Source organism: Hoplias malabaricus, chromosome 1 (genome assembly GCF_029633855.1).
Source record: "Hoplias malabaricus isolate fHopMal1 chromosome 1, fHopMal1.hap1, whole genome shotgun sequence".
Taxonomy (NCBI): domain Eukaryota; kingdom Metazoa; phylum Chordata; class Actinopteri; order Characiformes; family Erythrinidae; genus Hoplias; species Hoplias malabaricus.
In genome coordinates, this window is record NC_089800.1 from 76,503,890 (window position 1) to 76,521,399 (window position 17,510).

General features: G+C 40.3%; 1 protein-coding gene across 1 annotated transcript; it reads right to left on the reverse strand.

Annotated features, from left to right (window-relative positions):
- Positions 1-2,430: 2,430 nt before the first annotated feature.
- On the reverse strand, positions 2,431-17,017 carry dhx32b (DEAH (Asp-Glu-Ala-His) box polypeptide 32b). Its single transcript, XM_066683963.1, has 11 exons — positions 16,560-17,017; positions 15,471-15,664; positions 13,287-13,665; positions 12,789-13,022; positions 12,157-12,250; positions 11,911-12,060; positions 9,615-9,806; positions 8,518-8,658; positions 7,265-7,455; positions 5,405-5,595; positions 2,431-3,679 (listed from the first exon to the last, which is right to left on the reverse strand). The coding sequence occupies exons 1-11, from the start codon at positions 16,800-16,802 to the stop codon at positions 3,499-3,501; spliced, it is 2,190 nt and encodes a 729-aa protein (XP_066540060.1). The 5' UTR covers positions 16,803-17,017; the 3' UTR covers positions 2,431-3,498.
- Positions 17,018-17,510: the final 493 nt, after the last annotated feature.

A 17,510-nucleotide genomic window follows, 5' to 3' on the forward strand; every position in this document is an offset into this window, starting at 1 on the left:
AGAAAACTTTGTGAAAGAGACCGTTTAATCCACTGTCTGTGGTCTCTAAATCTTCCTGGATCCTCTCCACATCTTCCTCGAGATTCACATCGTCGGCGACAACCTCGCACCCCTTTCCGTCTCTGAGACAGTCGTGTGGGTGCGTTTGAAAACCTGAATCCGGTGTTTTTGGTGGGATAAAGACCCGGGAGTCCTCCGTGTTTCTGCGCTCGAGCGCGCTGTTTTCTGTCACCTGCGCAGGTGCGACTTTCTTGGCTCTGCTCGCCGCGCTGCCCATTCTCATGAAGACCAAGAAAGCTGCTCACTTTACCTCATACTTCATCTCAAACGAGGATGTGTTAGGTCCCTGACTCGGACTGAAGCAAACTGTGAGGAAAACCTTATGTTTTTCACAAAAATCTTACGTGTACTGTCGACGGCAGTGTGGCCTGAACGGCAAAAAATAAAAAACTCCACAGGGGTCACCAGAAAAGCAAACGTGCATGCGACGAGGAACCGTGAAAATTAGACTGTATTCACACACACAGAAAAAAAAATAATTCTGGCCTTCCACACAAAGACAGTGTCAAACTACAACCAAAGGAATTCGACAGAGCGGGAGAAAGCTGCGGATAATAACGACAGCCACATTATAAAACCATGTGTTGCATTTTTCTTGCATTCCACTGTCAGAAAAACAGCATCTAGACTGTGTCCAAGCAGCAGTAGGAGAATCCAGCCATCTGGACCTGTGGTGGTGGTGGTCTGTGTGTTACACAACAACATAGCTATACACATCACTGACAAAGGAAGTGAACAAGAAAAACAACTTCAAGAAAACAAACAATAGAGCCCTGTAAAACCATCTGGTGTAGACTCTTGGTTGAGGGGTTATTTGAAATTGACATTTAAACCATGTACAATCAATGTAACAATAGCAAACTGTCTTGCCATACTTTGTTTACCAAGTTCCCCCCCCCCAAAAAAATGCTTTATCTTAACCACTTGAGACAGAAGGTTATCCTCTAATGTCTTCTCGTATGAAGCTGACTGGGTGCAATATCTTTTCTGTGTACAATATATATTTTAAACTTGGGAATATCATATGGAATTATGTATTAATATATTAATAATAAGGAATGTTGTGGTTGCAGGTAGGCAGAAAGTGGGGTGGGCCCTTTCTGCATTACAATTACAATTAAACCTACTGTTGATAAACATTGTGTGGTGCTATTACATTAATTAATTCATTCATTATCTGTAACCCTTATCCAGTTCAGGGTCGCGGTGGGTCCAGAGCCTACCTGGAATCATTGGGCGCAAGGCGGGAATACACCCTGGAGGGGGCGCCAGTCCTTCACAGGGCAACACACACACACACATTCACTCACACAATTACACCTTCTGACACTTTTGAGTCACCAATCCACCTACCAACATGTGTTTTTGGAGTGTGGGAGGAAACCGGAGCACCCGGAGGAAACCCATGCAGACACGGGGAGAACACACCAACTCCTCACAGACAGTCACCCTGAGGAAACCCACGCAGACACAGGGAGAACACACCAACTCCTCACAGACAGTCACCCTGAGGAAACCCACGCAGACACAGGGAGAACACACCAACTCCTCACAGACAGTCACCCGGAGCGGGAATCAAACCCACAACCTCCAGGCCCCTGGAGCTGTGTGACTGCGACACTACCTGCTGCGCCACCGTGCCGCCCCCTTGATGAAACAATTCCTCACAATTTTGTTTTATCTGTAATAGCTAATTTTAATATAGTATGTCAACATTTTTGTTTTAAAGGGGCACTAGGCAGTTTCACCAAGGTGCCTATTTGGTATTTGAGGTTCATCTACCTCTCAGAGATCACACATCCCAAATCATGACCACTTTACATTAGGAGGTTGCATTAGTCAAAGCAACCTCCCTCTAGCGGCCAAGCAGGCTAATTACAATGACCACCTGGTCAAAAACAGGTGCTGCCAGAAAAAAAGGGTGAGACATCCCAATATATTTCTCCTCTTTCTGGAACAAATGTGTCTAATAAAATTTATACGTATTGGCATCCAAAATGAGAGCAGTTTATATCCGACAGTCATTTTAATTTTCTTTACCAAAAACAGTTTATTTGTTTTGAGCTAATAATCCATGAAAGCCTTTAGTATTAGGATTTAACAAATGCGTCTGTCTGGCCACCTTGTGTTTCCTTCTCTGCTTGTTGTATAAGGCCTGGATTCCTTTTTTATTTTAAGCAAACTCTAAACGCAGTCATAGTGTAGGTCCAGTCATACCGAGATGCATCCATGGGCTACAGTTGTGAATATAAATGCAACAATGTCTGACAAATCTTAATGTACTTATTTATTCCCAAGGTGCCAGTTAATACCAATAACATATTAACGAACATTAGCTTACAAATAAATATGTAAACAAAATCAGCATGATACATATATAAATTATTAATACCTATTTTGTAAAGAGCTAGTGATACCAATAAGAAGAAACATTGAAAATAAAAGACTGTGTCTAATACTTTGTTATAGTTTATGTTAAAAACTGATATTTCTAGTGTTGATTTACAACCCCTGGGAAAAATAATGAAATCATGAAACATCTTTTGCCATACTCTGTGTTGGAGTTCTTTTTGGGATGAGTTTAGAACATCTGGAGAAAACGTCAGATAGTTTTATTATTTCGAGGTTAGTTTCATAAAGTCAGAATGTACTACTATTAGACACATGTTGTGTGTCATAATTGTAATTTATTTATATGCTACGAAGTAAAAAAACAGGGTACAGCTCCTTTAAATGTCATGATAGCATTATTATTGCCAGGGGCAGAAACTCAGAGGCTAGCTACTAGCAACAGTTTCTGAAAGAATGAAGGAATCTATTCAGTAGTATTCAGATATACCATATATTCCCTATTCCTTAATTCCAGAGGCAAGCATCTTAAGCTTCTTTCACAGATCAACTCCAGAGAAATTTGACAGAAACTCCAGAGTATCAGTTACGGAGGTGTCTTGGAGTTGTCCTTTCTCACATGTAGCGCACAGCAGGAGATACTCTGTGTCAGACACATTCTCACAGCGGGAAATGCTCCACATGCTTCAGGCATGAGGCTGGCCCTGTGCAGCCCGTGCAGGACATACAGCGAAGTCTCAGGGTCATTAGCAGCTCCATTCACACATGCAGACTCAGACTTTACTCTGAGGTTTTACTAGGGTGCTAGGAGAATGAAATTGGTGTAAAGTCCAGGACAAAATTTGCAGGTGTTTGTGTTAATACATACAGCTCCTCTGGGTGAACTCCAGAACATTTCTGGGTTACTGTGCATGTGTGAAAGTGGCTTTATTGTTGCTTTTAGAGGTCCATAAATATGGGTTCAAACATATGCCCTGTGCCATTTTGCATAATTTAGCAATGGCTTAGCCATGTTTACATTTTAGCAGAGATACCTCCTGAATTTGCGGTGTGACAGGCCTGGTACTCATAATACACATTTCTCCAAGGTCACTGAATGACACAACGTTCATAAGACTGTTCTTCACTGGAGCTGCTGCTTAGGGTCTGAGGCTTCCTCTTGCCTTTAGATGGAGCAGCACAGCCATGATCTATGATGTGCTGCAGTACCTGTTTACTCTCACTTGGGGGCAGATTGTAGAAGAAATATTGAGGGGCCATCTGGATGAACCTGTTAATGACAGAACACAAAATAAAAAGACATTTAAAACGTATTTTTAATACATAATTGATTACATGATTACTATCAATGCCATTAATACATAGCAATGCAAAAGCTTCATTTGACATTAGTTTCCTACAATTTTAAAAATTCATTCAGTCATCATTTTACACAATAAACTGAAGACTGCAGCAGAAATATAAACATAATTGCATACTTCCTGCTGATTTAAGACTTTAAGTGAACAAACAGTAAAAAAGGATATTTTAAGGGGTTTTCCTCCCTCCATTTTTGTCCAGAAGAATACTGAAAATGGGTGAATTACTATGAAAGTTCAGTAGGGGGGCATAGTACCTCTTCAAGAGAGACATCAAAACACCACGACACATGAGAGAAACAAGTTTAATCTCGAATCCCTCCATAATCCCCAAGAAGTGCACTACGCAAGTCATGAAATGACTGAATCTTAATAATGCACTATATATTTCTAATACAACATTAATCATTTACTTATATGTGTGAATCTGAATGTATACATTGTAGTTTTTGATTTATGTAATTCATTACATAAGGAATGAGAAGTTATTTGAATCTCAGCCAGAAACAGGCACACTGTTGGATGTCAGCGTTTCTGAAAATATCACTTTTCCTCATCCGTGTGAGACACACACAGTGACCACGTCGTTTTCAAAAAGCTCGAACTTGCAGAATGTTTTACGAAATCTCTCTCTCTCTCTCTCTCTCTCTCTCATTAAGCCAGCAGCCTCTGTGTAAACAGGGTGATATTCACAAACCTAAGCCTCTTTCCCTCCAACAGTGCTGCTGCGGGATGTTACATATTTGCCCTGTATGAAACCACATTTCCCATAAGCTGCTACAGATGGCACCACATGATCATCTACTGGATTCAGTTAGAATCTCCAGTGAAGAACAACCATTAACCCTGCAACTCCCACACAAGGCTGGAGAGAGTGTCAGGGTGAAGACATGGAATACTAATTCAACTGTAGCAACCACATGGATTTCATTGCTAAAAAAGCAGAGGGGGGCACATACAAGAAATTGATCTCAAATAGAAAGTGTGCAAGATTTCTTCTGAATTATTCTGAGCAATAGTAAGTGATTTAAATGTGATTAATTATTTTTTTGAAAATAAAATCAATTTTTATTTTTCACCAAACAAGACCAGCATATTAATTATTTCTGAACCTGCTGAAGGCTGTGTGCCAGACTGCCAATGCACCAGCTGTACATTTGGTGCATCCCTTGCAACTTTAAAATGTAACACTTTCAACACTAAACATTCATTCATTCATTCATTCATTCATTATCTGTAATCGCTCACCAACACTAAACATTCATTCATTCATTCATTCATTCATTCATTCATTCATCTGTAATCGCTCACAAACACTAAACATTCATTCATTCATTATCTGTAAGCGCTTATCCAATTCAGGGTAGCGGTGGGTCCAGAGCCTACCTGGAATCATTTGGCACAAGGCGGGAATACACCCTGGAGGGGGCGCCAGTCCTTCACAGGGCAACACACACAGTCACACATTCACTCACACACTCACCAACACTAAACAATTTCTGTAAAATTACTAATCTTTAAGCCGCATTGCAAGCTACAGATTTGAGTTACAGAAAATGAATGACTGAATGTTGGACTAATTTTAATGGCTGTTTCTCTAACTGTACCAAGCGTAAAGCCTCAGGAGCCGAACTTACTCATGTGCTGAAATCTCTGTGACTGTTCTAATGCAGTTATTCTCCGACAGTGTGTGTTGGTGGTAAAGAACCCACTCCGGAAGTTTCCTCTTGGGGGGTTCAGCTCCATAACCAGACAGAGGGTGAATCTGAGCCACGTGTTTGTGGGTAAGCATGAAGTAACTCCCTGTCCCATCAATGTCTCTGGCCACCTGGAATATAGGACAAGTTACAGGCATACATTATTAATCCTCAGGAGGAATGAGACACATGCAAACACACACACATTTTGAATATCTCCCCATAGATTACCGAGAAGGATGTTTGTGACATAACACTCAAAAGTCCATAAGGCTGGGAGGAATAAGAGATTTAAAGGCGACATGGTTGGTAGACTTCAGATCCCCAAATAATAGTGCTAATGCACAGAAAAGTGATTTTTTTCTCCATATGTCCCATTTAATATACATTTGTTTTCCACACAATGTCTGCAACTATTAACTCTACACTTGCAGATGAGTGTGAGACCCCACTCTCTCAAAGGTTTGTTGTTAAGGGCATTAACATCTTAACAGAGTTCAGAACGGTTAATAATTGGGATATGGGATGTTTATATGCAATATCTGTCCTATTAATCGGTCTAAATGAAAATATTGAAACAACTGCCAATATCATCTTTTAGTATTCTCCTGGGAGCTGCTTGATATTGCACCATACAACGAACAACAATAATTTAAATAGTTCCCAGATTTTAAATGCCATGAGGAATTTCTGACAAAACAGAGATATGACCTGAAAAAAAAAATCCAGTCCATCATTGAATGACATTGATTAGCATGTTCACGTCTCAGCGCTGGGATCTTGGGTCCAAGTGCCATCTGGGTGGAGTTTCCATGTTCTCCCTGTGTCTGCGTATGTTTCCTCCGGTGTCTCTGCTTTCCTCCCACAGTCCAAAAACATGGAGGGTAGGTGAACTGGCTTCTGGTGTGAATGAGTGTGTATGTGAATGAATGTCTGTATGTGTGAGTGAATATGTGTGTGCCCAGATATGGATTGGCGCTATATCCTGTGTCAAACCTTAGTGCCCAAAGCAGTCCTCCAGGTGGACGGTCGTTCCTGGTTGAGAGTATGCTGTGCGCGTTTGGCTGCCGCTTCTTGCCAGTGTGTGTGTGGATTGAGTGTTGATTGTAACGCGTCCTTGGGTTTCTAGAAAGGTGCTTTGTAAATAAATAAATAACATCTAATCCTGTTGTGTTTGTTATAACTCATAACTACAACAATAAAAAAAACTGAATAAACAAACAGGTCTAGGAACCTCTACAATGCAAACAGCAATGCATACTTCCTTTAATATTATTCAGTTAGTATTTGCCCTATCTATAAATTTGAATGCTATCTGAGGTCCTTCATGTTTGGGTGAGGTCTTATTGCGGGACTTGAAAAACAGCATTGGCTTGGAATACATAATTTAAAATCTCCATATACAGAGAAATGTAACATTGATTATTAGGAAAATAATGCAGCTTTTTTAAAGTGTGCAATTTAAATGTAAGCTCTATGTTGTGAAAATTTGATATACAGTCATCTACTTGGTGTTCTCAGTCTAGAGATTTTCATTCATACTTTGTTTTGAAGTGCTTATGGTTTTCACAACATTCTTGAATTTGTTACCCTACTTACCCTAATCTTACAACATCATAATAACCTCAGCTGAGAATGCCCCCTTTACCTTTGACTGTGTAACTGCATAACTCTGCTCCCAAAGCTACAGGACTCTATTCTTATGTAACAAATAACAAGTTCATCAAGTAACGTGATATTTACAAACCCCAGGAAATGTAAAGGTATTCAGATTTTCGAGCCTGATTCAAATAGCCATACCTGCATGAAGAATCCAGCCAGTAGGGCACGTTTGATGTTCAGGGTGTTGGTCTTGGAGCCAAAAGCTGGTGAGGACACTGGTAGTTCTAGCCGTTTCAAGATCTCGATAAGCTCTTCTCTAACTGCATCAGCTGTTTGTAGAGCAGGTAGACTGAGGAAATGGTCAGCACACCACTGCTCTATGCTGGAATCTAAAGGGGGAAAAAGATGTGAGTTCTATAATCAGCCGATGGTACGTTATCTGTACAGGTATGTGAAACTGTGTGGAATATCATGGGCCACAAAAAAGCCAGAAAATTTGGAATCAACTCTATTCCAAAACTCTGCCAAGTGACAGGAATGGATTGAGTCAATTCCAAGAGTTGATTCCACATTAAAATCAAGTGCCACACACACTAACACTTAACAGCGTAGTCAGTGTCAATTCTGTGCTGGGGATAATTCACCACATAAATAATTTACGGTCAGTGGTGTTCCAATAATGGTTTGTTTCCACAGATGAATGATGTAGAGTGATTGATAAATTGTGCAGGAAACGATGGGCTTTAAAAGTGTAAATCTACAGACACAACCTATATGGTAAGTGAACTTAGCAAAACAGTGATTGGGAGTTGGCAACAAAGAAATGCATGTATATGTTATATGTATATGTTAGTGAAACACTATGGCCATTAAAAAAGGAGTTTGTTTCCCCTTTTACCAGCCTCTGTTTTTCTGAAAAGGCTGTTGAAACATTGTTGTAAAGATTTCATTGTATTGAGCCAAAAAAACAGTGAGGTCGGGCACCAATGTTGGATGATTAGCTTGGATTACAAAGTACCACTCCAAATAACCCCAAAGTTATTAGTGCTTCACTCCAAGGCATGCACATACACTACTCCACAACCTAGTGCTGGGGGGCATGGTAACCTCGGGCTTGTGTGCAGCTGCTCCAGAGCACCCCTTTCTATTGATCAATGGTTTTGTATAGAGGTTACACCAACAGTAGGTTCAGGTGAATACATATGTAATTACTCAGTAGATATTAAAATATCTTTTAGCTTTCAAATTACTTCACTCAATAGATAGTACTGTCCACAAACTTTTGGCCTTGTAGTGTATCTATGTCACCACACAACAAGACAGAATGCAATGTGATTTTGATTTTCTGGTCCTACATTACATTGTTTAGAATTGTCTATACATTTTCTGCATGGGACTTATTGCTGTTGTTCATTGTTTTGCATTGTTTGTATTGTGCTTTCCAGACTCACAGGAGTGGTACTGGCTGTGTTTGTAGGAGGTGTAAACGTTGATGAGGGTGAAATGGTCTCCCTCAGCATGATGGAAGCTTTGATGACAGTCCAGTGCCTCCTGCTTGAATTCAACTGGAGGGGCCAAGAAACAGTTTGGAGCTGAGGGAAGGAGCAGAAAGGTTAAGCCATGGACAGGTTAAGGAGCTACAGAACAATTTTTAAAAGCTATTTATCTTGACCTTTCAACACTCGCAGGTGTACACATTTATATAATTTTTACTGTGTATATTGCCCATAACGTGTTTAATAGTGTATTTATCTTCATTGAAGGTCAAACTGTCAAGTAATATGAAAGGTAGACCATTCTTACATACGTACACAGACTGCACAAAACTAGGATGCAGGTTAAAGACATAGTGTATGATCCCAGTGTAAAATGATAAAGACATGTAAGATACTCTGCAATTTATAAACTAATTTATCTCATCATTTGTTGCAATTATTCACAAAGTTTTTATTAATGGATATTTAAAGGTAAAATAAAAGAATCAATGTTAGATCAACACAAGGGAATATATTAATAAAGTCTATTAATTAAAAGGTAATTACAAAAATAAAGTTAAAATACTAGCAATCCCTTGTATCTTGTGAGGCAGATAAATGTGTAGTGTGAAATGACAAATTGACATGAAGCCATTCTTTTACTTTATAATAATCTCTCAGTGGAATTTTGGGGATTTTTTTTAATTAAGAGAGAGAGAGAGAGAGAGAGAGAGAGAGAGAGAGAGAGGGAAGGTTATGATATTTAATACATATTTCAGCATATATAAAATATATTCTACTTTCTGAACAGCGGTGACGCTGCGTCTGCACAGCTAAATAAAACCATTAAGACCTCACTTGGCTCTGTAGGAATTATGGCAGAAGGTTGGGGCCAAATTTGTAAAATTACTTATTAACATTGAAAACCATTAACGTGTTAATGAGTTGATTTTGACAGCACTGATTTACACACACAAGTACAAAACAGCAGACCCGCATTATGAAGTGAACAGGGCATACTTTTGGTCATTTATTACAGTTGTTGATTATGGCTTTTAAAATGCTGTAATTACCTGTTAACATGGCAACAAGGTTCAGCACCTCATTCACACAGTCAAACTCGCAGGAAGCCAGCAGAGTCTTAGCCATCTGTGGCTCCAGGGGAAATTCAGACATTATTATTCCAATCTCTGAAAGATTTCCATCATCGTCCAGAGCGGCGAGGTAGTCCAGCTCTTCTAAAGCCTGCATGAGGCCTTCAGGATCTGTAAGAATGTGGGAATTAAAAATGTTATGGCCATTTTTCTGATATCAAGGGTATTAACCCATAAGAGCCCAGCCTCATTTCACCATAAAGCCAAATTACGTGAAATATAAAACAGACCAAAGAAGCAACATTCATTCATTCATTATCTGTAACCCTTATCCAGTTCAGGGTCGCGGTGGGTCCAGAGCCTACCTGGAATCATTGGGCGCAAGGTGGGAACACACCCTGGAGGGGGCGCCAGTCCTTCACAGGGCAACACACACACTCACACATTCACTCACACCTACGGACACTTTTGAGTCACCAATCCATCTACCAATGTGTGTTTTTGGACTGTGGGAGGAAACCGGAGCACCAGGAGGAAACCCACGCAGACACAGGGAGAACACACCAACTCCTCACAGTCACCCAGAGCAGGAATCGAACCCACATCCTCCAGGCCCCTGGAGCTGTGTGACTGCGACACTACCTGCTGTGCCACCGTGCCGCCCTGCAGAACTTTTTACTTTGATGGAACTCATAATGAATGCAGTGATGAATAAATTATTCTCGCTTCTCTTTTTCAAACTACTTAATATTTAGGTCATATTTTGTTCAATAAAATGACAATTGTCATTTTTAATACTACGCAACAGACATAAGAGCGGAGAATGATTTAATTTTTAATTACAATTATATGTTACACAATAAACACTTTTAAATTTATTTGTAAATGTAATGATTCCATAAAGCATCCCAGGTGCTTGAAAGTATTATTATTATTATTTTTCCAAGAAAGGGGCTCCGGTTCAGCCATTACATCACACTAACTGCTGCTCTAAAAGTGCCATTGTAGCATAAGTGTCTACTATCTGTGCCCTGTCCATCATTACGGCATGGCCTTTTAAACAGGCATTCTGCGGTCCTTGCTTCTGTTAATGATGTGATTTGCTCCAGTAGCCCAGTGGATGGCTCCCAGAGCTGCTGGCATCCAGAAGCAGGTCATCTCTGGAACAAAGAGCCCAGTTAGAGTGCTGTCGGCTCAGCTAAAGCACGGCTCGCCGCCCCCTAATGCGTCCAGAAAACAGCACAGTGGCCATCTGTAGCAGACCTGCCGGCCAACAGGAACCCAGCTGACCCTGGTCAGCGCATGCTGAGGGAAGGGAGCAGCTTATTCCAGATGAAGCCTGTCAGACAAGGAGCTGCACGAGTATTCAGTGAGTAAATACCATGTGATCTGAGCGCTGTACACACCGCTCTAATGCCTGTAATGCTGACAAGCACAAAGATACTTTCCGTCAGGACTTGGGTTTAACTGGTTGAGGAAGTGATGATCTTCAGATACAAAAACCCCTGTTCAAATGATGCTTTGTTGATTTTCAACAAAGTAAAAAAGCACAATACTTTATCTACATTGTACAGGCTTCTGCAAAATTACTGTTTCTTTGCTATATTTAACATATTGAAAATAATGGAAATTGTAAAGTTGTGCAAAGGTTAAGACACGTTTTATATTTCACTTTATCCAACATTTCTATATAAACAGAAAACACTAAAAGACGTTGGAGTGTTTAACTTTGTTCCCAGTAGAGGAAGTGATCTGAACTCAGAAAATCAACAAGGCTGTCCATACTTCTTTCCTTGTAACAATACATGGATGTGCAATGGGGTATGTAGTCCATCAACTACCACTGTTAATTTAGATTTAAATACATTTATACTTTGTTGGATTCATTCCTACATTGTCTGGGACTGCTTATCCAATACAGGGTGCATCTGAACGCAAGGCAGGAATACACCCTGGACAGGGCATCGCGGGGCATTACACAATCACACCTAGGGACAATTTTGAATATCGAGTCCACCTACAAGTGTGTGTTTTTGGACTTTATGTTTGGGAGGAAACCAGAGGACCTGGAGAAAACCCATACAGGCAGAGGGAGAACACACCAACTTCTCACAGACAATGACTCGAGCCAAGGCTCTGGAGCTGTGTGACAGCAACACTATATTTGTGCCACTGTGCTGCCCCCAAAGAGGTATCTTGAAGTCTTGTAGAGTCACAATGTTGCACACCCCTACTTTGGCAAGTAGTTAACAACATAACCGTGTTTAAATCTCACCTGGCCTGTCAATGAAGTCACAGTTACCAAGACCAGCAATCTCCATCCTCTTGAGGAACAGCACGGTGGATGTGATGTCAGACTCCAAGATGTGAGGAACGCTCTCAGCAGGAAGAGGAGTGGCCTCCGGATACAAACAAAAACACTTCCCTAAAGGCAACACGACCCAAGTTACAGAACTTCTACCACAGTTCAAATAAACTATCACTAACGTTTATGTACACTATAACAAAACTCAACACCTACCTGTTGGCTCAACCAGCTGTTTGCGGCTCTCAGCTTGGCTCATGCTAATTGGCCGAATGACAATGGAGTTTGCTCTTATTCGAGGGTTGTACACCTGTAGGAGTAAAACTGTAAAATCAACCGAAATGTTCCCAAGCACTCTAACTAGTCTACTAATGTAATATAGCTTTAGTAGTGTGACTGGGGAATTATAAATGTTTACACGTTTATATATTTTAATGGTGAATTCTACAATTTCAAAGTCAATTCTTAGGTTTGGTGTAATTAGGCTAATTCATTTAATGGCTCTTGAAGCACCACCATTGAAAGTTATTACTTGGCACAACTGTGCAAAAAAATTAGACACCTGAGATTTTGAGATTAATACAGCTATTCATCTGAGCAGTGTTTATTTGCTCAAAATAAAAACAAACAACCAATAAACCACAACATTACAATAAAACCAAACAATATTATTACATTAAGTGTGATATTTAATATTCTGTGTGTGATAGTGTTCCAAATTTCTTTGATTTAACAAATCAATACAATCAAGGAGAATCTGGACAAAGCATTTGTTCTTCAAACATCACGGTAAAATAAATCATTAAACACCATGGAAACAATTAATTCAGTGGACCTTAAATACGTACATATCTCTTCTGTACTCCAGCATCAATAATGAAGCGAATATTATGCATGGCCCAGAACAAGTCTTCAGTGGGCCCACATGTGAGGAAGACTCTCCTGCAGCGGCTGTCATCCTCAGTGAGTGAAGTTAGGCTGTTTCCTTGCTTTGGACAGAGGGAAACAGGCACCAGCTCACCTAATGATGAAGCCAGACTGGATCCTTCCCTCCGCAAGATGGCATGAGCACATTCAATCTCCTTGGAGAAACAGAACACAGAGAAAGAGGAATGAGAAAATGAGATAACATTTGTTCCAACGTCCATGGAAACTGGATTCCTTCGCACTTCTATGCCACTTTCTCAAAAGGGAGGTCAATGACATTTAGGTACAGCCAGTAACCTGCAGAGCTCTGTATGTGTCCACAGAGACCTGAAAAGACTGTAGACTGTCTAAATTAAGTGTGAAGTTATTTGCTTCAGAAAAATCTGAGCTTATTGTCATGCTTGAAAACACTCTCTTACTTGTTCAGTAGCCAGAAATGCCACAATATCTCCTTGTTCTTGAGTCTGGTGAATCTCCATAGCCAGTCGAAGTGTGGAACAGATGTAGTCCTTCACTCCTCCTCTCTCTGTGCCATACACCACCTCAGATGGCCGTGCTGCTTCCAGATGGATCAGGGGGACATTTCCGTAGTGGCACAGCAGCTTGTTTGAAGAGTGCGGGGCAGTGAGAATGACCAGACGGAGCTCAGGCCGTGAGAGGAGCACATCTTTGAGTAGACCCAGGAGGAGGTCTGTGCTGACAGTGCGCTCCTGAGCCTGATCTATCACAACCACACCGTACTGCTCCAGCAGAGGGTCCGACATCATCTCGCGCAGCAGTACGTCATCAGTGCAGTACCTGCGAGGTATTATTACCAGTGTTAACGCACAGTAACCAACCTAGTATCGAGATTCAAACAAATAAATGGCCATACAGTGGGATGTAGATTCTAAACTTTTAACTGAATACAACATTTAAAGGTGACGTTCGCGTTTTTAATTAAAATACACTTTTTATATAATACATTTCCTCACCTTTTGCTAGTGTCTCAGTCTGATATGCTAGGTTTTCTCTCTCAATATCTGGAGTTGTTTAGACAACTGTTACACCTCCATGAGGATTTTACATTCATGCTACCAGCTTTTGTTACAAATGAGTTTCTGTGGTAATTCAAACAGTGAAGAAAAACATATAGAAAAGTTCAAATTCAGCCGAAAATCGAAAGAACTGTAATTTTTTTCCCTCAAACATAGCGTTCCACCTTAAAAGACGCAGAGATTCTAAATGTAAACAAACCAGAGAGAAGAGCACCTCTCCAGAATTGTCCACATTGCCTTTAAAGAGTAAGTAATCCCCAAATTATATTATATGTTATAAGCATATTCAGAATGAGGCTTGATGGTGTATTCTGTTGGTTACAGTGTTTTAAAAAATATATAATATTTAAAAACTGCTTTTTATTGCTCAGATGGCAGATTCTTCATACTGAGACCCTGAAAACTTGAGGGAGCTGAATCTGTCAAAGTCAAAGTCAAGTCAAAGTGAACTTTATTGTCATTTAGACAACACACAGCAGTGCACAGCTAAATGAGATTCCGTTTCTCTAAACTCCAATGTGCTAGGAAAAATAAGACAATACGTAATTTAAATAGACATACTCACAATCAACTATAGACAATACAACTACAAGGCACGATATATATGAAATTAAATAATAGCAGCAAGTAATGGCAGTGTGTATAAATAAATAGGTATATGCATAGAATGTAATATACATATGAAGCAGAAAAATATTGCACATGAATATTGCACATCAGGTAAATAAATGAATGTAAGTTGTGCTGTAAAAAATATGAACATATTGCACATAAGATATTGCACGTCTGCATTATTGTAGTATACATAGTATACATGGATTTATATTTGTGGCTGTGAATTCATGACTACATTGTAAGGTTTTTACCTTCTATCATGTCAAAAGAGGGCAGTGCTTCTTTGATTTTAGACACACCCTTCAAGCGTCTTGTTTCGAGTATAGGGGAACTTTCGACCTGGCTCTGAAAAGGCTCACTCTGCCTCTCCTCAATGGGACCCAAACACTTTCAATGCTTATTAATGTATCTCTATTTATTAGATTCTTCTAGAGAGACTTGAGCGGAGCAACGTCCTCAAGTAAACACACCACAAAAAGACATAAATACCATTCTGGAAGGATTAAAATGATCAACAGTGATCACGACACTTAACATTGATATGAAACTAATGAAGGCAGACAGTGATTCTCTGATGGTAATTTACTCAGGTAATTAATGTGCTCTTTCTTTTCATTAAGTCTGCTCTGGTCAGCTGCTTAAATCATGATAACCCTTGCCTTTTTCTGTCTGGATGACGTTTGGCTGTTCTATGGGTTCCTGAGCAGCATATGGGCTGTATGGGTGCACGGCAGCTGTTGAAGGGGACCCCGAATCCAGGCCCCCGACTCTTTTGTAAGCTTTTCTTACCAGGGCAGGCGTCTGTGAATGGACGTGTGTGCAGGGGGAAGGGAGAGAGTGGGGAACAATGGAGGGAAAAAGTGTTTTGTTGGACTGCATATTGACCAAGCTGAGTGAATGAGAAATGTGTTGTTTAGTCCTATAGCAAAAAAGTATAAAAAGCTTATGTACCTAAGTACAGTGTCAGTGGAGCAGCAGGCCTGAAGGGGGACACTGTATCCGACCTCGTGACCAATGTTCACATCCATCTCGTCGGCCACTCGTAGGGCTAGCTCCACTGTGGTCTGTCTGTGGATTTGGGTGCACACCACCATGCCGTTTTGGTAGTGAACAGAGAGGCAAAACTCTGCACACCATTGTGGGATCTGTGAAGAGATAAGGACACACAGGACTCAATCTGTCCATCATTTAAATCCACAGCATTGAACTCCTTGGAGAAACAGAACAAATGTGGTTCAGTTCCAATGGACATTCAGATCACTTTAACATGTACATCTAGATTTTAAGTTAACCTACATTGAATAATTAATACATGTCCTGATTGGGATCGTGGTGGGTCTGGAGCCTACTAAGTATCAACGTGTAGACAGCCTAATCATAACCTGGACAGGGCACCTGTCCTAATCGACTTGTTTTTACAAAGTAGTTCGAAAAGAGCACCCGGAGGACACCCATGCAGATACTGGGAGAACACTGCAAACGTTTTGGACCCAGGAGCCATGTCACAGCGACATAACATATCCTACATTCAAGAAAACATTCTGACTAAAAGGATTCTATAGATAGTAGAATACAAATCTAGATTAATACTACGTAATACACATGTCCAGAAATTATTTTTACAGTTTAACAACAGAGAAAAGTTAACTTTTTATTGATTATACAATGAAATGTAAAATCCTTTCTCTGGAGTCTGTGTTCACATTAAAATAAACATTTTAAACCTAACATTTTCCAAAAACTAATTTGCTAAATAATATGCAAATATATAAATATCAGTTTGCACAAGGGCAATGCTACATGTCCAGAAGGTAACAATTCCCTTCAAATGTGTGGCTTCTCTAATGGGCTCAGACCTGTAGCAGAGCTGTCCACGACTCTCAAGTAGAGAATTTTAATTTTTTGAATATTTTCAAAACTTGTAGTACTAATAAAAACAGATAAATGTCAGGATATCTTGAGAGTCATCACTTGATCTCTGTTCACCTCTACAACGTTAATGAGTGTAAAGTAAGTGAATGAAAATGTATATATGTGTACCTGAGTGCTTTGTCCAGTTTTCGCTGTGCCACTGACAATGACAAGCTGGTTGTTGAGGATAGAATCCATGAACACACTCTTGGCTCCCCACACAGAGAGGGCTTTTCTTTCCCTCAGCAGTTTGTAGTATCGAGAGGAAAAGGGAAGACCGTCGAACTGATTCAGCTCCAGAACATCACCACAACCCACGTCTGGATTCACCTCCATATCCGCACATTTCTCTTCAACGAGACCTGCCTCCATAATGAAACCTGACGCGACGTAATATCCAGCAAAAATGAAAGAAAATAGTCCCTCGATAGTTATACGTTCAGTCCGTTTGTTCCACCGTACGTATCATTATTTAAGTCATACTTTGAGTCAACATGCGAAAACAACCGCAACAGTTGTCTGTGCCTGGGGTCTCCGAGAAGTGAGGGACCACCACCGAGGCGGAGCGAAGTCACTGAGGCGATCATGTGGTCAGTTAATCCCGACCATAACACAGCCAGCGGATCAGAGCAGGGAGGAGGGACACAGTACACTAACAGGCGCGCTTTTCGGTTCAACGTCTGGAGTCGACTCCTGTGCTGATTTAGTGGAGTCGATTCCTGCAATTAACATCATCGTATAAAAGGATTAATAAAAAAGGACTGCGTAAACAGTATAAACTTAAGCATTAGTAAAATATTTATTAGTTTTGGACACAGCTCATCTGACTTGCCCCCATACATATACAATTGTTCTCTTGTGTGCAGGTGTGCTTTCCCATAAATGCACAAGTGTGTTCCGTTTGTCAAACGTTCAACGTGGTGCACAAGACCACATATTTACAGGTAACACACATTTTACTAAATTCTATATGAACTCTGTACTGGACTGAGTATATTCACCCCAGGCGATATTTAAATCTTCTAGAAAATAGTCAGATGAATGCGCATGTCACAATAATGCAGGCAACTGGAAGTCCCA

Bases quoted from the DNA above. Each gene is read 5' to 3' on its own strand.
- dhx32b (XM_066683963.1), bottom strand. From the start codon at position 16,802: ATGGAGGCAGGTCTCGTTGAAGAGAAATGTGCGGATATGGAGGTGAAT. The intron at 15,665-16,559 runs GTACACATATAT...ATCTCTTCACAG, and splicing joins AAACTGGACAAAGCACTCAG to ATCCCACAATGGTGTGCAGA. The intron at 8,659-9,614 runs GTAATTACAGCA...TCCTTCCCTCAG, and splicing joins CCTTGTTGCCATGTTAACAG to CTCCAAACTGTTTCTTGGCC.